Here is a 25,044-nt window from a genome sequence, read left to right as displayed (position 1 = left end):
TGATCTTGATGATGCAACTTTATTTGTCAAGAAAGTTTGCAAAACAATTGTATATCTTGTGGTATATGTAGATGATCTTTTATATGACAGGGAATAATGAAAGCTACATTGCATCCATAAAGAAGGAATTGGGAAAAAGTTTTGAAATGACTGATTTGGGCTATGTTCATTACTATCTTGGCATTGAAATAAACCAACATCCAAAGTCCATATTTCTTTCTCAAAAGAAATACATTGGAGATTTGTTGAACAGGTTTGGCATGAAAAAATGCAATCCTCTTACTACTCCAATGGAACAAAACTTGAAGCTCACATCTATTGAAGGAAAGGAATTTGAGGATGCAACAAAGTATAGACAGCTTGTAGGAAGTCTCAACTACCTAACTACCACCAGACCAGACATTTCATTTGCTGTTGGAATCCTCTCCAGGTTTATGCAAAAGCCTTGTGAGGGACATTGGTCTGTTGCAAAAAGAGTTCTAAAGTACTTGAAGGGAACTCAAGACTTTGGAATCAAGTACACACAGGTGGATGACTTCAGTTTGATCGGATACTCTGATTCAGACTTCGATGGAGACAAAGAAACTGGGGTATCTACTTCAGGATATGCTATGAGTCTTGGATCAGGAGCTGTCTCCTAGAGATCACGCAAACAATCAGTTCCAGCAGATTCCACAACAGAAGCAGAATACGTGGCAGTAGCTGAAGCAACAAAAAAAATTGTGTGGCTCAAGAAATTTTTTGAAGATTTGCAGGTAAAACAAGTACAATCAACTCCACTCATGATTACAACACCTCTGCAATAAAGTTGGCCAAGAACCCAAAATTCCATGATCGAACAAAGCACATTAATACTAAATATCATCTGATCCGACATCATGTTGAGGCCAAAACAATCCATCTCCATCATTGTTCCACAAATGAGCAAATTGCAGACATCTTCACCAAAGCTCTTGGAAGAGAAAAGCTTGAAAGATTCAGAATGATGCCTGGACTCACCAACATCCCTTCAGATTAAGGGGGGGAATGTTGACACCTAATCCTCACGATTGCGTGAATTCATGTAAATAATTAAATCAGGAATGTGGACAGTGATCAGAAGATGAACTGAACTGTCACATCCTTTTGTATATAACAATAACATGCCTGATGGAATAAGATGAATCAGTTTTATGCCAAAATGGAGTTACTCCTGGCCTAACAAGAATTACAAATCTCCCTTGTAACAAAACTACAAAAAGTGCCTCTTATTGGCACTCAAAAATTCAATGAAGGGCAATTCTGATCCTTCAAGGGAGAGCTGAGGAGTAACTACTAGGAAAACTACCCATTGTCACCTTGGTGGTCTTTCCTCTCACTTTAACGTATTCATGAGTCCTAAACCTAAGGGGGGAATCCCTAAATGCCAAACCAGAATTCACTCCTGAGCATAACCTCCCCTGCCCTCAAGGAAATAAGTCATGACATTAATCCGTTTCATCACTCTACATGAACTTAGTGCAATAAACCTCTTTTGCATTCCTACGATAACTCATTGATCAATGAGGTTTGGTGTATCTCAACAATAATTTAAGGGACACATTCATCATCACTCTACATGAACTTAGTGCAATAAACCTCTTTTGCATTCCTACGATAACTCATTGATCAATGAGGTTTGGTGTATCTCAACAATAATTTAAGGGACACATTCATCATCACTCTACATGAACTTAGTGCAATAAACCTCTTTTGCATTCCTACGATAACTCATTGATCAATTGTGGTTTGGTGTATCTCAACAATAAATTAAGGAACACATTCATCATCACTTAACCTAAATTATTTGTTGTTGATACATTGTTTAAAGTGGGTTATTGTGCCTAACATTTGAGAGATGCTATGTTGAATTGCAATAATTATCTAGCCTATTATATGTGCTTTAATGCTCACGAATAGAATGTACTTTGAGCATGGCCTAAGTATTCACTGTACGTATCCTTGCTTTATTGCAGTGTTATTGGGATTAGACATAATGGTGGAATAATTCTTTCCATGTCAATTGTGAATTTTGTCTCTATGATGCTTGGTATAACTTGTTACTAGGTCACAGCAGTTTAACATGATTTGTGACGCAGGTCAAGTGAATGTGATTGTTAATCAAAGTCAATAGTACTTTGTACTCATATTATACTCAATCTGCCATTAGTACCTCCGGACTTATTCCTTGAGGGTTGATGAGATTATGTTCAGCCAAGCCAAGTCTTGTGGCATCTATCTGCCCTCCAACAACCTAAACTTGGCATTTAGAGATTCCCCCCTTTAGATTTAAGAACTTTCTTGAAGACCTTAAAGTGAGAGGTAAAGCCTACAAGGTGACAATGGGCAGCTTGCCTAGTAGTTTGAGCAGCAACACCTCTCAACACAAAGATGACATGAGATGAATTCATAACAAATTCCCCAACTCCATGCATCAACTGAATCAGCACCACCTTTATCATCTAGTAAAAATGTTATTAAGCTTCACACACATGCATGTCATAAATCTTTGTTTAAGAAATAAAAAATAAATAGATTTTGCAAAGACCTGGGACATTGTGGAAATTAAATTTGAAGGCAACGCATCTCCAACAAAATACAAAATTTCAAATGTCTTGTAAATTATTTATACTAAACCACTGAAGCATTTATCCAAATCCCTTACCAAGTAGCCCCAAAGTTGGATATAGATAAGTTTTCTACTTCATTTTTCAGAGCTCCTCGTGCATTTGAACCTTTTTGACGCTCTTCACTTTTATACTACCATTTATTTACGTTTAAAAGAAAAAAAAAAAAGACTCCCACATCTGCGAGCCTGAAACAAACCTACTCACTCCAGTCATTTATGCTTGAACAAATTTAGCTTTGTCTATTTCCAATCTCTCAGAGCACAAAGAAGCTGTTGCATGTTTATACACATTTCCGATGTAATGCTGTTGCATAGACCTCTAAATCAAGTTCAACGAATAGAGATTAGTGAGGCCGGACTCTAAGAATCTCTTCCAATTTATTTTTGCATGTTAAGGTGATAGTTTCGTAAACATGAGTTTGTGCTCTGTTACCTGTCAAATTCCAAGGTTAGTGTGACCATGTGCAATATTTCAAAAAATTTCGAGTAACCAAATGATCCATGTAATATGGGTTGCTTCGAAGAGGAAGAGACTGGACACAGGAATCAATCTAGTTTCAATATGGTTCCAATCAGATTGCTATTCCACAAGTATTTTAAATGACAAGACAAGACCTCGGGACACATTGGATTGGTTAAGTAAATACCAATGCCACAGTTGAATCATTGGGACCTATTTTCAAATTGGCCAACAATAAGGATTCAGAAAAATGATTGACGAAGAATTCCTATGTATTTCAACAAAACTGAAATGCGGTTAATGCCTTTTCCATCAACTACTTCCCTGGTTGTGTGCTGCCCTTTACGTGTTCTCTTCTCACCTTCAGCACGTTGAAAAAAGCAAACATACTCAACATAAGTTTACATACTATGGACTGCAATTTTTTCCAAATATGCAAATAGAGGTCTTGGTTTAGCCTAATAAACTCTATAGAGATAGAACCATTAAACAGATGATATAGTCTGAAACGCAAGCTAAACAAAATCAACATTGATCATTTCATTGTCCAATCATTCGACAACCAATAGATTATTTGCCAGTGGGCCTTCCCCCAAAATCTGCAATTCTGGAGATAACTGCCATTCTCCATCAACTAGAAACTTGATTTCATACCTTACATGGAAAGATATTTATTAGAATTTTGAAACCAAAGAAAAATAAACTCAATCTATATCAGGCTAGAAGAAAATTTTAAACTACTAACAAAAGATGCAACATGATTGAAGTCACAAAAATAGACAACAATCAAGAGCCTAAATAACATACCGGCCTGGAAGAAGTTTTAATATTGTCGAAAACTTGGTAAAGCTAGCAGTGCTCTCAGGAGACATCTGTTCCCCATGGATCCAACCATCAAATGAGCCCATAACTTTGACATCCTGACAATTGAACAAAATAAGAGAATAGACTTGATGATATCAGTAGACTTGCTTAAGCATAATAATAGACTCATCGATGACACTCCCAATATGACATTGTAGTAAACAAATCTATACCACAAAATCCTAACTAAATATACTATTTGTTTATTCATCTTCTCCAGAAAGATTAAATGCAGTCTAGATGACTTCAAACTTCTCGCACAACAAATGTCTAGATTGAAGATGAAAGCATAAATGGATTAAAATCAAAATCTCCACCCCCCTATAGTATATCGAGTATTGCTAGTATGCACTGTGGCCAGAAATCCAAGGGAGTAGAGTCGTGACTTTTATTTCATTATCTTGAAGAGACATTATCAACATTATACCAGTAAAGGAATGAAGTACTCTTTAAATCTGACGAAAAAGGTATTGAATCCTCAACAAGATTGGAATATAGCATCATATGCAATCAAAACCTAAATGATCTCATCATTAGTCCATCCATATGGGACAAATATTTACATCATGTCATCACCTTTACTCTTCAGCTCAGCAGAGTAAGACTCACCTTCTAGGCACCCTTCACCTGAATCCCAAATCCTCGTAACTCAAATAACCCAAGTCTCTCAAATATTTTTCACTTAAATCTATTCAACAATAAAGAATGCAATCACACATTAAATTGTTTAAAGATATGCAAGCATTCCATATAAACAACACTCATAAAGGAATCATACAATTTTATAGCAAAATTAGATTAAAAATTAATGGAAGGAGGTAGGTTGACAGGAAATGGCCAAATTACATCTGAGTGGTCAACTAAAGAAACCATAAAAGAAAAGAACATGAAGGTTGCTGTGAAGTGAAACCGCTGACCAAGATAGTTTGTGGAAGCTTCAGAATCAACTAGATAATTTACTTCTCCTTCCCCATGAGATGAAAACACAATAAGAAAATAGGATGAAATCATACATGGGAATTCATAGTACATGAGTAAATGTCAACTTATAATAATGGGCAGTTAGACGTTAGACATAGGCAATAATAAAGTCATGTTCACTTTAAGTGTATTTCTCGGTCTATCCCATATTCATAAAGTAGATAGATGTAACTAATATGCAACCCTTTATAACAAGGCTTTCACTTCACATTTATGCAATGCAATATGGAGAACCAAACACTCTCAAGTTATCTTGGGTTTCCTTTCGTTCAATTTCGATTTATTTCTAGTCTTTGAGAGTGTGGGGAGATGGATAGAGAGATTATTGACATAACACATCGAGCACAGCACATCGAAGAGTCAAAACGGTTTCACTACCACCCAATATCAATTTGATAGACACCAAGTATCAATTTGATTTTTTGATCGAAGCAAAACATTTTTTTAAGAAACTTGCATATCATGGTTCCAAAAGAAGGAAATGCATATGGACAAATCCAAATGACAACATACCAAATGCAGCTGCCAAAGGAAAATTTCAGCCCACATGTGAGCTCTATACAATTGTACAATGGCATCAAGGCCATACATATTACAGACAAGCCACCAAGATAAATCAGCATTGTAAGTACATGGATCAGCTGCCATAGAAATTTCTAAGCCACACATGACGCTGTGGGGCACTGCCAGGAAAAAGGATTGAGCCGCCAAGCTAAATTGGACATGTACAGATGCCCCCACGGAGTTCTTCAGCAAAAATTCTGATGATACAGTCTGATTGGACAACCACTTAGTGAAATTTCCCAATTTTCTTGACAATCCAGAGAATTTGGAAGTAGATTGAAGGTCTTCCTGCTTGTATTGCTGCCCAGATCTCTGGATCTGGAAGGTTCATCTGTTGTTTTCATGATTTTTGAGCAGATCAAAAGAGAAATTCATAGTTTTTGTGCTGTTCTTGAGCACATTTCTCAAATCTATGTGGTTTGGTGGCAGATCTATCAAATACTGTCTATTTTGGTGTTGCTTTTGGCTGAATTTATCAGAAATCCATTTTTTTCAGTGATATAAGGCTGGAAGAGCCAATATACAGATGTTCTCACTCCAGGATTGTAGATCAAAAGAGAGAAAAACGTGTATTTTCAGCATTTTACTCTGTTTCAATATATATATCTGCATTTTTGACTTGTACCAACAGCCTTTTTACTCGACAACATGTTGGAAGGAAACCAAAGAGTCTTTGATAAGAAATACAATACATGGAAGCAGCTTATGTTGGCCAAATTTCAGTACAGGTGCTCAGTTGATATCATCTTAGGTAAAGATACTCAACCAAAAGATATGGACAGAGTCACAGACAAGACAAGTATGATGAGCAAGAACAAGTAGTAATGCTGATGAAGTTATCCATAGTGGATGAAATGCTTCCTAAAATCCCGATATGGAAGAAATCCATTTTTTTCAGTGATATAAGGCTGGTAGAGCCAATATCCAGATGTTCTCGCTCCAGGACTGTAGATTGAAGGAGAGAAGAACATGTATTTTCAGCATTTACTCTGTTTCAATATGTATTTCTGCATTTTTGAATGTACCAACAGCCCTTTTACCAAAGGCACACAAGGTTTCTTTGGTAAGAACTACAATTGATGGAAGTAGCTCATGTTGGCCAAATTTCAGTACAGGTGTTCGGTTTATATCATCTTAGGTAAAGATATTCAACCGAAAGATATGTACAGAAAGCAAGACAAATATGATGAGAAAGAAAAAGAATTAGTAATGCTGATCAAGTTGTCCATATATTATGAATAAATATATAGGAAATAATGTAAAATAATGTAAATAATAATAACCATAAATAATTATTAGTTAATTAGTAATTAGGTTGAAGAGTCATGTCTCATTTAGACATGACTCTCCATGAAGAGGCACTTGCTTGGTAATAAACAAGCCTCTAATTCTCATTGTAACGTCATTCTTATTCACATATTTAATATATAATATTTGTATCCTCATGGATATCTTTATATTCCAAGTCTTCTGGAGTAATTAATCTGATGAAGGAATTTTGTTCGCTTCATTTGGTATCATAGCCACTTTTCGCTGATCACCAAGCCTTTGGCCATCAACTCGTCGTCAACTGTGTTTCTGTTGTGATTCCAATGTTTCGCTACCAGTTTTAGAGTTTCTCCAGCTTACTGTGAGGCCTTTGGCCATAATATATATATATATATATATAGAAAAAAAAATATCAAGAAAAAGAAGAGAAAACAAAGGAAAAAAAGTAGTATAAAAAGTAGAATAAAAAAATCAACATAAAAGAAACAAAAGTACTATTAAAAAAAATTGAAGAGGGATAATTAAAACAAAAAAAGGGCAAACTGTCTGCTAGTCGCCTTTTGCAGTGGCACGACGCCTAACAATTGCCAATGACAACAATGCGGCCACACCCTACTCTCAAAAACTGCAATCGACTGCAAGCAAGCCACGCACTATTGTTGTTGCCCATTGAAACTCCCTCGAACTTCCGTCTGTTGTCTGATGAATTTACCACAACACATCTACTGAACCTGTTCTGCTCTTGTTCCCTGTTGACCTTTTCCCTTGCCTTGTACACTCCAGCCGCAATCCATAGCCCAACAAGGTGCAAGCAGCCTGCGAGTTGCTCCCCGTGGCATCGCCCTCTAGTGACCATCGAATAACGCACACCGCCACTAGTGCCCATAGTGCCAACAAACCCTCAGTCGTCGCCACGAATAGATCACCAACAACCACAGTGCATAACCATCTGCGACTGCTTCTGCTTGAGCCACACTAGTTCGCTTCCGACTGTCCGTCAAAACTCAACACAAAACCTCACAGCAACACCACGCCCAATACACACTGACACTACCATTCTGCTCGACTTCTCGTCAAATCCAGCAAACCACCATGGAGCGTTATCTGCTACCTTCCAACGAAACCCCCTGTGGCTAATTGTTGCCACTGTTGTCGTCCAGACTCCAGTGACTGATCAGTGACTGATCACTGTCACCGTTATCCGACGGCACCACCAATCGAACGCACCACCACTGCAGCCGTTGACCAACTGGTGACCATCGCACCTCCGCACGTCCTTGCAACCTCTCCGCACCGAAGTGTTTCCCTGTCACTATCGTACAGTCACTGTCATATCCCCACACTGCCAACAAGCCGACTTCCTCCCTACCATATGTTGTCCCACACACAACATTGTAGGCTTCCGATTCTGACAAATAACTGTGGTCAACAAACATGACCCAAGTCAAACACTGTTCAGACATTTCGATCTGCATATAAATTCGCTGATCATATAAATTTATAATAATAACATTATAAACTTAAATATAATTTAATTAATTAATTATAAAACCCAAAAAAAAAACAAAACTTGAATATAGTTTAATTAATTAATTATAAAAAAAATTAATAAGTTAAAATTTTATAAAAAAGGTGGGGGGAGGGTGAAAAAAAAGAAGGTTCCATACAAAGTTAAAAGAAGTGAAGAAAAAGAAAAAAATGGAATCTCTAAGTAATGAACAAAAACAATTAATTCCAAGAGATATAGGACAATTAATGGCAATATTTAAGTGACAACATGCAGATTTTAATAAGGAGAAAAAAATGGAATCCAAATTTCAAGTTGAACATCCATCATCACTCCTACAAAACGATGTAATCCAGTCTACCGAGAAAGTGCAGCTAGAAGATCAAGAGAATGGCAAAATAGCCAAACTTCAACAAAACAAGAAAGCGTTACAATGCGAACATAAAAATCTTGTGGATATGCATTACAAAGAAATAATGGAAAAAGACGAAGAAATTTCTCCCTTAAGGACCATGTCGAAAAATTACTTGCACAAGTGAAGAAGATTGAAGTCACAAAGAAAGAACTCAAGAAGCACTTATCAAAACAAGAAGAGGAAACTTTACGTTTAAAGAAACTTAATAAAATTTTATTATAACAAATCAGAGATCTGAAAGATGAAAAACTTAAAAGTCAAAAAATTGAAAATAAGATTGATGAATTAGAACCAAGGATCTTTTACGTCTTAGAAACCATAATCAAAGTTTACTCACTCAAATTAAGAAACTTATGGATGATAAGAAAGCATTAAAAGACAAGTTAGAACAATTTATTCAAGAAGAAGTATTGAAATCTCCAGTCGTAATAGTCCAAGTTGAAGATAAGGGAACGAATACCGATCCAGTGAATATCATAACTGAAGAAGAATGCAAACTAGTTGAAGAAAAGACACACTTAGATGTTGCGATTCAGATAATTAACATCCCAAGTGAAGGTTTTGTAACCAACTCAACAACATCGTCACTTGAAGTAAATAAAAAAATTTCCACGCACTTAATAAGGGAATGTCAAACCAAAAAAGTTCCCTATCGGCATCCAAATCATGAGAGTAGACAACTCAACCATGCTACATATTAGGACCACTCAGAATAGAAACAACAAATTGATGTTCCAGAGAAGAGTGATGTAACCTCAATCCAATCCTATGATGACAAGTCGTTACAAAATTCTAGTGATCAGAATATTACACAGAAGATTAATCTAGGATGGTCTAATCCCTTCTCAGTGCGACAATTTTGTTTGTCACTTAGAAGATCATATCAACATGTATCAACAAAGATGGCAGTTCCGAGACAAAAAGACATTCGAAACCGAAAAAGAGATCAAGCCTTTTTCATTAACAAGCTTTGAGAACAACTTTTGAGGAGGAAGGCAATGTTATGAATAAATATATAGGAAATAATGTAAAATAATGTAAATGATAATAAACATAAATAATTATTAGTTAATTAGTAATTAGGTTGAAGAGTGATGTCTAAATGAGACATGACTCTCCATGAAGGGGCACCTGCTTGGTATATAAACAAGCCCCTCATTCTCATTGTAACATCATTCTTATTCACACATTTAATATATAATATTTGTATCCTCATGGATATCTTTATATTCCAAGTCTTCTAGAGTAATTAATCTGAAGAAGGAATCTTGTTCGCTTCACCATAGTGGATGAAATGGTTCTTGTTGTTGCACGAATTGTACAGGCACCGCAACAATGCTCAGGATGGGCGTTATCACTCTGATCCCCGCCCACTCCGTTTTAGCCATCACCCAACAACAGATTATGGGGGGTAGTCCCTATGGATGAGATTAAGGAAAATAGGTTGGAAACCAACTTGTTTGGGAGACACGACTGAGTGGCCTAGCCACTTGGTTGAATTTAAGCAAGTTTATTAATTCAAATAGATTTTTAATGTATGAGACCAATGCCTTAATGGAGTCAAATTCTTGCTTATAGTAAATTGGAACCAAATAACCGGATGGACACTCGATGCTTGATGATTGACTAACCTAAATGATATGGAAACCCTATGACCTATGTGTGATTCAGTGATCTTGGTTATTTTTAGTTAAATGCCTAATTTAAATGTAGCCTTCCCTTAACAATTTTGAAGTTGGGCTCCAAGGTAGGTTGTGGGAAGGAGGCCAACAAGAAGCAGGCTAGGGCCTGATTAATGATACCTTCTGTTGTGCTCCTATTATCTGATGCCCCCGTCGCTGCAAAGACTGTGGCTCTGACGACTGCAAGGTCACTGTGTTAACCACTGAAGAGTTGTCGAGGCCCCTCAAGCTAAGTGAGAAGGGTTTCCCTATGTTTCTATCAACCTAGCTTATGCTAGGAGGTAAGTTATTAATGCAATCTAGATCTAGTATGCTTATGCAAGAGATTATGAGTGAGATTTGTCTTGAGTTAATGTTGTTTGAGTTATTTTAGTACTTAGTGAGAATCTTCTTATAGTAAGAGTACTTAACAATATCAAAATGACAATCCTTAAACGAGAAATGTCATGTCCCTTCCCAAAAGCATTCGTAAAAGGCTTATCTCTACACAATTCTGCCAACGAAAAGGACCCAAGCAGTTTCGACTTAGGGACTTAGGAGAAATTTTGGCCAGATTAGTTTGCTAGTGGAAGGTGGGAGCCACCCACGTGGGAATTCGTACTAGGCAATTTTGTAATGTTTCTAAGTAGTAATATAAGTGATATTCTAAACAAATAAACAATGCAATAACATAAAATTAAAAACATGCATTATACACCCATAAAACACTATAAATCTGGAACTGTTGAGCCATATATTATAAAATCTGAGAGGATAGGTACAATATAAATGAGATGGTGCACCTGGGCTTGTCTCAAGGACAAGCTGGACCAAACCTAGGTGATGGAATAGCTAAGCTGAAGGCTGGCCAGTTGCTGCACAACTCTGCACTGCATTGTTCCAGTAAAACCATTGTCCCACTAAATTTCGACGTATTGGAATGTGCCCAAAATCTGCCTAGAAAATTATATCCTTTCAACCTTAAACTCCTTGGACAAAACCCAAAAACACAAAGAAGGGAATTTTTTTGATTTTGACTTTGGATTTTCGGCCTCCTTGGAGCCTCTTCCCAGCTGTTGCTGCCAAATTTGACTTGCAGGAAACAACCTGCAAAATCACCCTAAAAACACCCCAAGAATGTTGGGTTCACCTGTGATGACTATCTCCTTGCTCCTCGAATGATCCTTGGCCCGGATGACTTCTCTCCTTAGAACCACGAGTTTGCTGCCAGAGGCCTTTGTGTAATCCCTCTGCCCAGAAATTCGTGTTGTTGTAACCCCGGACTGGTTGGCTGCAAAACTCACTGAAATTGTCCACAACCAACAACCTTTCCAGCTCCCAGAATTCCCAGCAAGCTATGGACCTCCCAGCCGGCTCAATCCCCTTCTGCGTGTTTCTCGCTGCCCAGAAAATATGTAGTCTCCTCCTCTGCGTGGCTGGATGATACGTAAACGCTGGAACCTTTGAAATCTCTGTGGAACAACCTCCCTAGGGTGGGCACAAATAGTCCCCCGAAGTAGAGTTTGAATCTCCCCTGTGGAAGATTCGTGGCTAAATAGTCAATAGACTCGCTAAGCAATAGAACGTACAAAGATAAGTTTGTTTGTAAAATGATCAAGATGCTGCAAAATGAGAGCTCCTTCCTCTTTTATCACCTTGGGTCCCCTTAGCCACTTGTGGGTCCCTCCTTCCACTAATTCGATTCCCTCCAACTCATGCAACGGCCAAGTTCGAATTATTCATGTGGGTGGCCCACACATTCCACTAGCTGCCAGAAATAAAGTCGAATTGCCTATAGTTCCTAAGTTTTACGTGTGGGGTCCTCCTCCTAAGCCAAAATAGATTCCAAAATTGTGTAGCTGCACCCCATGACTAATACATTTGAGAAGGGACATGACAATCCTCCCCTCCCAAATGTTTCTTGCCCTCAAGCAACCTCAAAGCTGGGTGCTCCAGTTTGTGCTCACCCTCCTAGGTGGCATCCTCATCTGGCAAGTTCTTCCAATGTACCAAGAACTCCCTAATGGCCCTGCTCCTGAGTCTCCTCTCCCTACTCTCCAGAATGGCCTCTAGTTCCAACATCAAATGGCCCTCATCATCCAATGGGGGTAGATCAACTGCTGTGGTCACCTGTTGTCCCAACACCTTCTTCAGGCATGAGACATAAAATACGTTATGGATTCTAGTCCCCGGAGGCAGCTCTAGCCCATAAGCCACCTCCCCAACCCGCCTAGTCACCTGGTAGGCCCCATAGAAGCGTAGTTGTAGCTTCTCAGCGCCCTTCTGTTTCAGCGTAGACTGTCTGTAAGGTCACAATCAGAAGTATACTAAGCCCCCCTCCTCAAAGTGCCTCTCTATCCTGTGTCGATCCGCATACAATTTTTGCTGATTTTGGGTTGTCGCTAAATTATCCTTGAGAGCCTTGAGCATATCTTGGCTCTCTTGGACCTAGTATTTAGCCTTTGGGGCCCGACTGTCTTCGAAAATAACATCAACAAAAGTTAGTGCATCATATCCATAGAGGGCACAGAAAGGAGTCATATTGATAGACATGTGGTGCGTGGTGTTGTAGCAGAACTCGCCCAAGTGCAACCATCGAATCCACGTCCTCTGCTAACCTGTCACATAATTCCTCAGGTACCCCTCCAACAACTGGTTGACCCTCTCCGTCTGGCCGTCCATTTGAGGGTGATAACTGGTGCAAGGAGTGAGCTTCGTCCCAACCAACCTAAAGAGCTCCTACGAAAATCCACCCATAAATCTGTTGTCTCTATCGCTCACAATGTTCTTGGGGAGCCCATGTAGCCTAAAAACCTCCTAGAAGAATAACTCGACAACCTAAGTCACCTGACACGGGGATTCGGGACACGTAGGATTCGGGATTCGTGGTGTCGGATTCGGGACACGCTGACAACTGTAGTTTTCTCATTAAGTCATCAAATCAAAATGTGTTACATAGGTAGTGTTGGTGCAATGCCAATGGCAAATAGAAATACAAAATATAAAACAACTACAGGTATACAAGCCTCAAGGCATCAATCAGCATCAGAATCAACATCACTGTCCCCATCATCATGGTCCCCACTGCTCTCCTCTATATCCTCCTCCTCCCCTGTATCCATAGTCGCCTTTGCATCTGCTGGTATGGAGGCTGACCCCTCTAAGTCATCAAATCTAACAGGCTCTAGCACTAGATCATTGAGATCCATGTTGGCCAATGCCAACTCAACAATGGTGTCCAGACCCATATCATCAGGAACAGTGTTACTTGGGAGCAGGAGCGAAAGCGGGGAGAGGGAGCGAAAACGGGAGCGGGAGCGACATATTCAGAAGCTCTTGGTTTGGTGCTCTTGATTAAATACGAGTTCCATACCCTAATACATGACAAAATTCAATGGAAACATTGCAATCCCCCAATCCTAAAATCCTGAAAAACTGATAAGTCTGCTGGATTTTGAATGAAATCTAAAATTCTACTTTCTCCATATGAAATCCAATGAGGCCGGAACCACTCTCAAACATCCTGAGTCATTTCATGGTAATGTTAAAAATTTAAGTAAAAGGATGAAAATGAAGATTAAGGAGAATGTCACTTTTACTTTAAGAATTTAACATTACCATGAATAGCATATCAATACTAGGGCCTAGACTTTGATTATGAAGCTGCCAAAATGCTCTACTCCTTGCTGCAACAGCACAAATCACTTACCAAATGAAAATATTAATGAGCAAACACGCCCTTTTCATACCCGTGCTGAGCTTAGCGAGTCCTAGAAACCGGACACGCCCCTGAAAATCGCGACACGCCCCTGAAAATCGCGACACGCCCTCGGACACGACGTGTCCTGTGATTTGGACACGAATCCGGACCGAATCGTGTCAGATTCGCCGGATTCGGGATTCGCAAGGGGTTTAAGACGAATCCGGTTTCCTAGTCGACAACCTATTTTTCCTTGTATCTAGTGGGGATGGCGAAGAAGTGGGCAAATTTAGTCAACTTGTCAACTACTACATATATGAAATCCTTCCCCTGTACCGTGAGGAGCCCAGTGATGAAATCCATCGAAATACTTTCCCATTTCCCCTCCGGAATGGGAAGTGGTTGTAGTAGCCCTGCAGGGTGTGTCAGCTCCCCCTTGTTCCGCTGGCAGGCCTCACACTCCCTTATGTGTTACAACACGTCCTCCTCGAGGCCTTTCCACGTGAACCTCTCCTGGACAACCATGTAAGTCTTCTGGAACCCTTGGTGTTTGGACAATGGTGAATCGTGAGCTGTCTGGAGTACCCTCTCACTCAACTGTAAGTTGGGCACCAAGTAAATGTGCCCCTTGTAATAGATGACCTCATCCATCACATCGTAACGCTCATCTGCATGTGTCCCCTCCAGCACCTCGCAGGCCCTCTTGTCCATGGAGTACTCTACCAATCGCTGAGCCTTCCAATCCTGGCAGATGCTCATGAGAGATAACCCAGTTGGTCTCCTTGGATAGAGCATCGGCCACCACATTATACTTGCCCCGCACATACTCAATGTCAAAATAGTAGGTATGCACCTTGCTGACCCATCTTTGTTGCCTGTCATTGAGGCCTTGTTTCCCCATAAATGTCAAAGACTGTTGTGATCAGTGTTCACTCGAAATCGGTTGCCCACCAAGTGCTGGCGAAACTTGGCCAATCCATGCATAATGGCTAGCGTCCCCTTGTCATATATGGAATATGACAACTCATGCGGTAGGAGCTTCCGACTCTCGAAAGCTATGGGATGCCCCTCCTCGAGACGGGCTTAACGCTGGGGATTGGGGTGGGTGGGTAAATAGTTGTCAGGTGAGCCATCCTTCCTCACCCATATGAGTGAGCCATTCTTCCTCTTCCTATTCCTATTATACTTCTGGTTACTAAAAAGAAAAGAAGCTACACTTTCACCAGATGAGGCAGAAGGAGGAGGAACCAAGTTCAATTGGGATGTGACAATACGCATGCAACTCCTACCCTTGATGCATCATGCTCCACCATGAATGGCTGGGAAAAATCCGAGTGTGTCAGAATAGGGCAACTACTCATCACCTCCTTGAGGCAATCGAAGGCGGCCTGTGCTCCATCAATCCATGCGAAGGCCCCTTTCTTGGTCAAGTCGGTCAAGGGTGCTGCCAACTGTGAGAACCCTTTTACAAACTTCTAGTAGTAAGTACAAATACCCAAGAAGCCTCTCAGTGTAGTCACGTCTCGGGGTATTGGCCAATCCTGGATGGCCTGAATCTTTTCCTCATGAACCTTCACCCCGTCTGCTCCAATGATATGCCCAAGATAAAGCATCTCTGTCAATCCAAACTCGCACTGGGAGAGCTTGGCACAAAATTGCTGCTCCTCTAATGTGCAGTACCTCCTCCAAGTGTTGGAGGTGCTCCTCCCACGTCCGGCTATAGATCAAGATGTCATCGAGGAATACCAGCACGAACCTCCTCTGTGGTCCCCGAAAGATATGGTTCATGCAAGACTGAAATGTGGTGGGAGCATTGGTTAGTCCAAATGGCATGACCATAAACTCAAAGTGCCCATAATGGCACCAGAATGTTGTCTTCGGGATGTCCTGATCCCGAACTCTGATTTGGTGGTACCCTGAACGCAAATCAATCTTAGAGAAATACTTGGCTCCTCTAAGCTCATCCATCAGCTCATCAATGCGGGGAATGGGGTACCGGTTCTTAAGGGTCTTCTGGTTAAGCGCTCGGTAGTCAATACACATCTTGAGGGTCCCATCCTTCTTCTTCACTAGCACTGCTCCTCTAAAATGTGCAATACCTCCTCCAAGTGTTGGAGGTGCTCCTCCACGTCCGGTTATAGATCAAGATGTCATCGAAGAATACCAGCACGAACCTCCTCAGTGGTCCCCGAAAGATATGGTTCATGCAAGACTGAAATGTGGTGGGAGCGTTGGTTAGTCCAAATGGCATGACCATAAACTCAAAGTGCCCATAATGGCACTAGAATGTTGTCTTCGGGATGTCCTGAACTCGAACTCTGATCTGGTGGTACCCTGAACGCAAATCAATCTTAGAGAAGTACTTGGCTCCTCTAAGTTCATCCATCAGCTCATCAATGCGAGGAATGGGGTACCGGTTCTTAAGGGTCTTCCGGTTAAGGGCTCGGTACTCAATACACATCTTGAGGGTCCCATCCTTCTTCTTCACCGGCACTACGAAAGAAGCGAAAGGACTGGAACTAGGCCTAATATGGCCCAACGCAAGCAACTCCTGAATGGCCTTCTCTATCTCGTCCTTATAAGCTTTGGGGTGCCTGTAAGGAGTAGTGATGACTGCCTGTATACCCGGCTCCAACTCAATGGTGTGCTCAAACCCTCTATCTGGTGGCTACCCTGGTGGAATGTCTTCGAACACTACTGTGTACTTGTCCAATAGAGCCTGCATGTCTATTGGTGATGACTGTGCCTGTCCCCCAACCTCTAAGATCCTCAACTCAACTGCCCATGCAATGTCCGCATGCCGAAGATCTGGCTCCATCTTGTGGGCTAAAACTGTCTGAGGTGGATAAAACTGCATGCCTCTCAAGACCACCAGTTTGTCATCTGGCCCCAGGAACTCCATCTCAGGTTTCCTCCAATTTGTCGTGACTCGCCCAAGGGAATACAACCACTGGACACCCATCACCACGTTGGTGTCTGGCACATCGACCACAAAGAAGTGGTCCTTCATCGAGTAGTTTCCCATAACTACTGTCAAGGAGGGCACATATCTAGTACACTGGATGATACGGTCACTGGTACTAGGACAAAGAAACCCTCAAAATTTGTTGTGGTGAGACCTCTCCTCTAGACCAGCTATGCATCTATGAAGTTGTGGGTAGCCCCACTGTCCACCAGTACCGACACCCTCTATCCTTGTACCGTACCTCTGATCCTGAGTGTCAAAAGCTTAGGAATCCCACATAAAGAAGCAAGTACTCATCCTGATGAGGCAAGAGATGCCCCTCCCTATGGTGTTGGTGGTGGTGGTCTTGTTTTTGCGGGACTCTCTCCATCTGTCCCACCACAATCCCGCTCCACCTTGGCCTCCTGGTCACTGTCAGAAAATACCTCAATGTAATGTGCTCTACCCACAGTGCACCTATGGCTAGGTGCCCAGGGCTCTCTACATGTGAAGCACAGCTTCCTCCTCTGGAGGTCCTTTTGTGTCTCCTCATCTTGTTGCCCCCTCCCCTATGTCGACCTTGGTGGTGGGGGTCTAGTCTTATGCCCCTTCTGTGAAAAAGGGGTCCATGCAGGAAATGGCGCTTTGGTCTTGGGGATGGCCCCCTGTAAATCTCTGGTGCATACCACTGCTTCTTGCAGCGTAGAGGGTCTGCCTGACTTCACCAATCCATGCAGAGGCTCAAGCAAGCCCTCAATGAAGGTGTATACCCTCCTTGCCTCAGACAAATCTGGGACCATCATTGACACACACATAAAATCTAAGAAGTACTACTCTGGGTTGCCTGTTTGGCGCAGTTGTGTCAACTCCCTGAAAGATGCCTCTGGACCCCTCTGATCAAATCGGTCCACCACCCTCCTAGTGAAGTCCTCATAAGAAACTATCTGGGCATGCCCCAAAGTGGCCAGGCCATAAAACCACCAGTCATGGGCTCCCCCCTCCAAGTGCAGCACTGCCATCTTAATGGCTTCCTTCTCCGTTATCTAGTTGAGCTGAAAGTATGTGTCCATCTTTTCAACCCAACCCCTGGCTATGCACTTGGCAGTGCCATCAAATGTAGGGAAATACATCCTCCCTATCGTTCTTTGTAGCTCATAGTTTTGGGTCCCTTGTCCTCTGTACCCCTTGTTCCTCTCACTCTGCTTGAGCTTGCAGTAATCTCTGAAGGAGAGGGCTTCTTTGAAATCTTCGTCCATCGCCTGCCACTCTCTGAAGTAGTCCCCCATTTGGGGAGTGTCTTCTTCCCTTGTTGGTTCGATTTGTGCCATTGGCGCGAAAGAGGGTAGGGTAGCCCTAGTTGGCACACTAACTGAAGGGCGCTGCACTGCTGGTGAGGGATGATCGAAAGGATGAGAAGCCCCGAAAGTTTCTCCACACAAAAACCCTCTAGGTGTGGCCTTGTCTCTGTTTTGTGATTTGATCTCCTCCAACATGTCTTTCTGCCCCTTGGCCAAGTCACTCAAAGCCCTCAAGAGGCTATCGAAAGCCATCTCCTCCCTGCTCTTGGGCTCTGCCATTTCCTCCTCTCCGGCCACTGCTTTCCCTCTTTCTTCCATATTTGGCATAATTTCTAGCTCCCTCTCTGCTCCTGTACCTCTACCTCTGGTAAATGATGTTCTCCCGGTCTTCTCCTCTCATAAGAAACCAACCCCACAACTGAGCTAAGAACTAGGCTCTGATACCAGTGTAATGTTCCTAAGTAGGAATATAAGAGATATTCTAAACAAATAAACAATGCAGCAGCATAAAATTAAAAACATGCATTATACACCCATAAAACATTGTAAATTTAGAATTGCTGAGCTATATATTATAAAATCTGAGAGCATAGGTACAATATAAATGAGATGGTGCACCTAGGATTGTCTCAAGGACAAGCTGGATCAAACCCAGGTGTTGGAATAGCTGAGTTGAAGGTTGCCTAGTTGTTGCACACTCTGCAATACGCTGTCCCAGTAAAACTATTGTTCTGTTGAACTTTGACCTGTTCGAATGTGCCCAAAATCTGCCCAAAAATTATATCCTTTCAGCGTTAGACTCCTTGGACAAAACCCAAAAAAACCTAGAAGGGAATTTCTCTGATTTTGACTTTGGATTTTCAGCCTCCTTGGAGCCTCTCCCCAACTGCTGCTGACAAATTCGACTTGCCGGAAACAGCGTGCAAATCCCCCTGAAAACGCCCCAAGAATGCTAGGTTCACCTGTGATGACTTCTCCTTGCTCCCCGGATGATATTTGGCCCGGATGACTGCTCTCCTAAGCACCACAAGTTTACTGCCATAGGCCTTTGCGCAATCCCTCTGCCCAAAAATTCGTGTTGTTGTATCCCCTCACTGGCTTGCTGCAAAACTCACTGAAATTGTCCCCAACCAACAGCCTTTCCATATCCTAGAACTCCCAACAAGCTATGGACCTCCCGGCTGGTTCAATCCCCTTCTACGTGTTTCTAGCTGCCCAGAAAATACACAGTCTCCTCCTCTGCATGGCTAGATGAAGTGTATGTTAATGCTAGAACCCTTGAAATCTCTGTGGAACAGTCTCCCTAGGGCAAGCACGGATAGTCCCCAAAAGTAGAGGTTGAATCTCCCCCGCAGAAGATCTGTCGCTAAACAGTTGGTAGACTCGCTAAGCAGCAAAGTGTACAAAGATAAGTTTGTTTGTAAAATGATCAAGAAGCTGCAAAATGAGAGCTCCTTCGTCTTTTATCACCTTGGGTCCCCTTAGCCTCTTGTGGGCCCCTCCTTCCACTACTAATTTGATTCCCTACAACTCATGCAATGGCCAAGTTTGAATTATTCATGTGGGTGGCCCCCACATTCCACTAGCTGCCAAAAATAAAGACGAATTACCTATAGTTCCTAAGTTCTGTGTGTGGGGTCCTCCTCCTAAGCCAAAATTGATGCCAAAATTGTGTAGCTGCACCCCGTGACTAAGACATTTGAGAAGGGACATGACAAATTCGAATTGCTTGGAGGGTTTCGTATAGCTGTTAGAGGGGCCCACATGAGGCAAAGGAAGGCCCACGAATTCACAAGGAGAAAGAGCTTCTCACTTGGTCATACTCTTGTATATCGAATTTTACTTGATTATTTGCTCGAGCTGCTTAGCTGAGTCAACTGGTTGTTCAACCATGAATCTCTCAAGCGGGAGATTCAACCTTATCTTTGGGGGACTTCGAGTGCCACCCTAGGAAGGCAGTTCCACAACATCTTGAGGAGTTCCGAGAAGTATCTACAGCACATTCATTCAGTGATCTTCACGGAGTGCATATTTCTGGGCCAGCAGTTGAGAATACGCAGTAGAGGAAAGAGCTACCTTGGGCCAGCCATTAGCCAGAGAAGCCAGGGAATCTAAAGGACATCATAGGGCCAACATTTAGGAGGAGTTTTGGGGCAAGAGGGGACAGAAAACAGGCAGTTTGAATTCCATCCTTGGAGGACGCCGCAGAGGGCCAGTTCAGGCAATTTGTGGGTCTTGAGGGGAAGAGCTACAACCTAGAATCACAGTCGGAAAGGAAGGAGATTCGTAGGTGGGATCATCTCAGTGATTTGCGATAGTTTCTAGGAGGTTTTATAGCTTCGTTCCAGTAGGCTGAGTTTTGCAGTTGCAACTGAGGTTGGGCTCCTTGGGGGTCGAATTTCAGAAGTCTGAACCAGACCAAACCCTTCCTGGGTTTTGGTGGGTTTTGGCTAAGGAGGAGCTGAAATCTTATAATTTTCTGAGCACGGGAAGCAGTGATTCCAACCCTTCGATTTAAGCAGACAATGCAGTTTTTGGGCAACGCAGATTAGTTTTGGTGCAACAGTTGGGCAGCCTTCAGATCAGATCTTGCACAACTGGGTTTTGTCACACTTGTCCTTAGAGACAAGCCCAGGTGCACCATTCTATTTTATCATTGTATTTTCCCTTGAAGAATTAATAAAATGGCTCAGTAGTTCTCTATTTCCAACGTTTTCATGGGTGCTTGATGTGAATTTCGTTTTTCTTATTGTTGCACTGTTTGCTTGCTTTGTTTATCACTTAATTTCTTGTTTAGGAAAATTACAGTGGTATCAGAGCCTAGGTCTTAGCTCAGCTGTGGGGATTTTCTCCCATGAGAGAAGGGGACCAATAGAACATTACATACAAGAGGCAGAGGTCCCAGAGCAAAGAAAGAGAGCTGGAAATCACTCCAGACACAAAGGATAGTGGGAAAGCAGTCGTAGCAGAGGAAGATATGGTAAAGCCCAAGAGCAGGGAGGAGATGGCCTTTGACAACCTCTTGAAGGCTTTGAATGATTTGGCAAAGGGCTAGAAGGAGATGCTAAGGAGATAAAAATGCAGAATCGCGAGAGAACCACCCCTAGGGGATTCTTATTTGGGGAAACTTCTGGAGCCTCACAACAATTTGATCACCCTTCACCAGCAGCACAACCCCATCAACCAGCGGGCCAACTCGAGCCACACTGCCCTCTTTTGTACATGTGGCACAGATTGAACTAGCAGGGGCTGAAGACCCCTCACAGATGGGAGAACAGTTTAGATAGTGGAAATCTATGGGTGCAGACTTCAGGGAAGCACTCTCTTCCAGAGATTTCTACAAGCTCGAGCAGAATGAGAAGAGCAAGGGCTATGGAGGACAGGGCACGCAGAGTTATGAGCTGCAAAGGACCATAGGGAGGATGTACATCCCTACATTCGATGGCACTGCCAAGTGCACTACTCGGGCCTGGGCTGAGAAGATGGATACGTATTTCCAGCTCAACTGGATGACAGCGCTGGAACCCATCAAGATGGCCACGCTGCACATGGAGGGAGAAACCCATGACTGGTGGTTTCATGGATTGGCCTCCCTGGGGCATGCCAATGTGGCTTTCCTATGAGGATTTCACCAGGAGGGTGGTGGTACGCTTTGACCAGAGGGATCCAGAGGCCCCTTTCAGGGAGCTAACCCAACTTCGCTAGACAATCAACCTAGAGCAGTACATTTCAGAGTTTCTACAAGTTTCAGTGATGGTCCCGGACCTATCAGATGCTCAAAGGGTATATACCTTCATAGAGAGCTTACTTGAGCTCCTACGTGGATTGGTGAAGTCACGCAAACCCTCCATGCTGCAGGAAGCAGTTATGTGCACTAGAGATTTGCAGGGGATCATCCCCAAGACCAAAGAACCTTTTCCTGCACGGATCCCTTTTCCCTAGAAGGGGCATGACACCAGACCCCCACCTCAGAGAACCATCGAGGGACAAGGGCAGATGGATGATGAGACACAGAAGGACCTCAGGAGGAGGAAGTTGTGCTTCACTTGCCGGGAGCCATTGGCACCAGGCCATCGGTGCACTGCTGGCAAAGCACATTATATTAAGGTATTTTAAGACAGTGACCAGGAGGATGAGATGGAGCAGGAGTGTGGTATGGGAGACAGTGAGTGTCCAACAGATAGGGGACCCCCACCACCACCTCCATAGGGAGGGGCATGCTTTGCCCCATCCGAGGGAGTCCTAGCTTCTTTATGTGGGGTCCCCAAATTCTTGGCATTGAGAATCAGAGGCACTATACAAGGACATCGGGTGTCAGTCTTAGTTGATAGTGGGGCTACCCACAACTTCATAGATGCCCAGTTGGTTCAGAGGAGGGGCCTCACCATGACAGAGTTTGAGGGCTTTTCAATCCTGGTACCAGGTGGTCGTACCATGCATTGCACTCGGTATGTGCCCGCTTTGACAGTAGTAGTGGGGAACTACTCTATGACGAACCATTTCTTTGTGGTCGATGTGCCAGACACCAACGTGGTGATGGGTGTCCAGTGGCTGTACTTGGGCTAGTCAATATTGACTAGAAGAAACTGGAGATGGAGTTCACCGGGTCGGATGGCAAATCGGTGGTCCTTAGAGGCATGCATTCATACCCACCCTAGACAGTCTCAACGCGTAGGATGGAGTCAGATCTGCGACATGGGGACTAGCGTGGGCAGTGAAGCTGAGGGTTTCAGAGGTTGGAGGACAGGTCCAACCACCATCTCCAAACATACAGGCCTTGTTGGACAGGTAGGCAGTGGTGTTTAGGGATAGTCCACTAGGGCAGCCGCTAGATAGGGGATTCAAGCACACCATTGAGCTGGAGCCAGGTGTGCAGGCAATGATCACTACCCCTTATAGGCATCCTAAGGCCTATAAGGATGAGACTGAGAGGGCCATCAAAGAGTTGTTGGCATTGGGCCATATTAGGCCAAGTTCCAGTCCTTTTACTTCTTCAATAATGTTAGTGAAGAAGGAGGATGGAACCTTGCACATGTGCATTGACTACTGGGCCCTCAACAGGAAGACATTGAAGAACTGGTACCCCATCTCCTGCATCGATGAGTTGATGGATGAGGTTAGAGGAGCCAAGTACTACTCTAAGATAGATCTGCGTTCGGGGTACCACCAGATCAGGGTGAGAGATCAGGACATCCCCAAGGCAACTTTTTGGTGCCATTATGGGCACTTCGAGTTCCTGGTCATGCCATTTGGATTGACCAACTCCCGTCTACTTTTCAGTCATGTATGAACCATGTTTTCTGAAGGCAGTTGAGGAGATTTTTGCTGGTTTTCTTTGATGATATCTTGATTTACAACAGGATTTGGGAGGAGAATCTCCAGCACTTGGAGGAGGTGCTACATATTTTGGAGCAACAGTTTAATGCCAAATTGTCCAAGTGTGAGTTTGGCTTGAAATAGATGCTCTACTTAGGGCATATCATTGGTGCAGATGGGGTGAAGGTCCATGAGGAGAAGATACCAGCTATCTGTGATTGGCCAGTATCTAGAGATGTGACAGCGTTGAGGGGGCTTCTTGGCATCTGCACTTATTACCAGAGGTTTGTCAAGGGGTTTCCGTAGTTGGCAGCTCCCTTGATAGACTTGACCAAGAGAGGGGCTTTCACATGGACAGATGGGACCAATGTTGCATGAAGCGGGGACGCGGAAGCGTCATTTTCCAAAAATCTAGGATGCGAAGCATCCGCGAAAGCGTCTGCTATATATATATATATATATATATATTTTTTGCATTTATACTCAAAACAAACATCCCAAACACCAAATTAATTGTAGAAGACATGAAAACATGCATATTTTTGCATAAATCAAGATAGATATGGCATCCATGATTCCATTGTAGTTACTAGTATGTACAACAATCATCTATATTCTAGCTATTACAAATATACATCAAATTTTTAAGCATATTATAAAACATAAAACATTTAAGCATATTATAAAACATAAAACATAGAGAATATTATGATTTATCTAGCAAGTGAGCAACTGTCAACATTTGTCATGTCCAAAATTCAAATAATAATGTTTACAAAATATGTCACTTGGTCACCGCCAAGACAAAAAAGGTTCAAAATTCAAATTCACAAGCCTACAAGTCTAATGAGTAATCTATGACAAAAAGTAGTAGATTGTGAATATATCTACTAATCTCTCCTTCCACCACGAAGAAAACGTGGCGGTGGGCCTCCACGTGGTGGCAATGAAGAAGATGGTGCCTGTGGAAGTTGTGGCACTAAAACTGATGAAGAAGAACCCCCTGCTGTTGGTGTTGAACCATGGAACCTAGGAACCAAGGGACCAGATGGGGGTGGGGGTGGCATATCAACACGATCATCATCATCTTGGAATCGCTCAAAAAATTCATGCAAAAAAAAACACTAGTTAACAAAAAAATAAAAAACATGAATTAGAGAAATGCTTTATAAGGAAAAATTGGAAAATTCATACCACAATGGACATACCTGGATAAGAGCATCCTCTAATTGCGCTAATTGCAACACTCCATCCTCCAAATTGGGCTCCTCTGGATTCTTGTCCCAAATCAACAGGTCTTTATTAGACTTTACATCTTCACAATAATGGGACAACAATCGCAAGTTGTAATGAACATAAACCAAGCTCTCTACCCGGTCTAAACTCAACCTGTTCCTTTTAACACTGTGGATGAAAGA

The 25,044-nt window shown here is 42.4% G+C and overlaps 1 protein-coding gene across 2 annotated transcripts in view; it reads right to left on the bottom strand.

Annotated features, from left to right (window-relative positions):
• Positions 1–3,199: 3,199 nt before the first annotated feature.
• LOC149168687 (PROTEIN TARGETING TO STARCH (PTST)) overlaps positions 3,200–25,044 on the bottom strand; it is a 467,761-nt gene continuing 445,916 nt past the window's right edge. For both annotated transcript variants that reach the window (XM_089428375.1, XM_089428374.1), the window contains 2 exons: positions 3,915–4,027; positions 3,200–3,761 (listed from right to left, as the gene is read on the bottom strand). In XM_089428375.1, the coding sequence (XP_089284501.1) occupies positions 3,659–3,761; positions 3,915–4,027 (216 nt within the window). In that variant the 3' untranslated portion in view covers positions 3,200–3,658. The remainder of the gene's footprint in view (positions 3,762–3,914; positions 4,028–25,044) is intronic.

Source organism: Pinus tabuliformis, chromosome 4_2 (genome assembly GCF_031772625.1).
Source record: "Pinus tabuliformis cultivar Carrire ecotype Pingquan chromosome 4_2, CPIR1, whole genome shotgun sequence".
In the NCBI taxonomy this organism is placed as follows: Eukaryota; Viridiplantae; Streptophyta; class Pinopsida; order Pinales; family Pinaceae; genus Pinus; species Pinus tabuliformis.
Note: the sequence above shows the minus strand (reverse complement) of the source record. Positions and strands in the feature narration are given on the sequence as shown.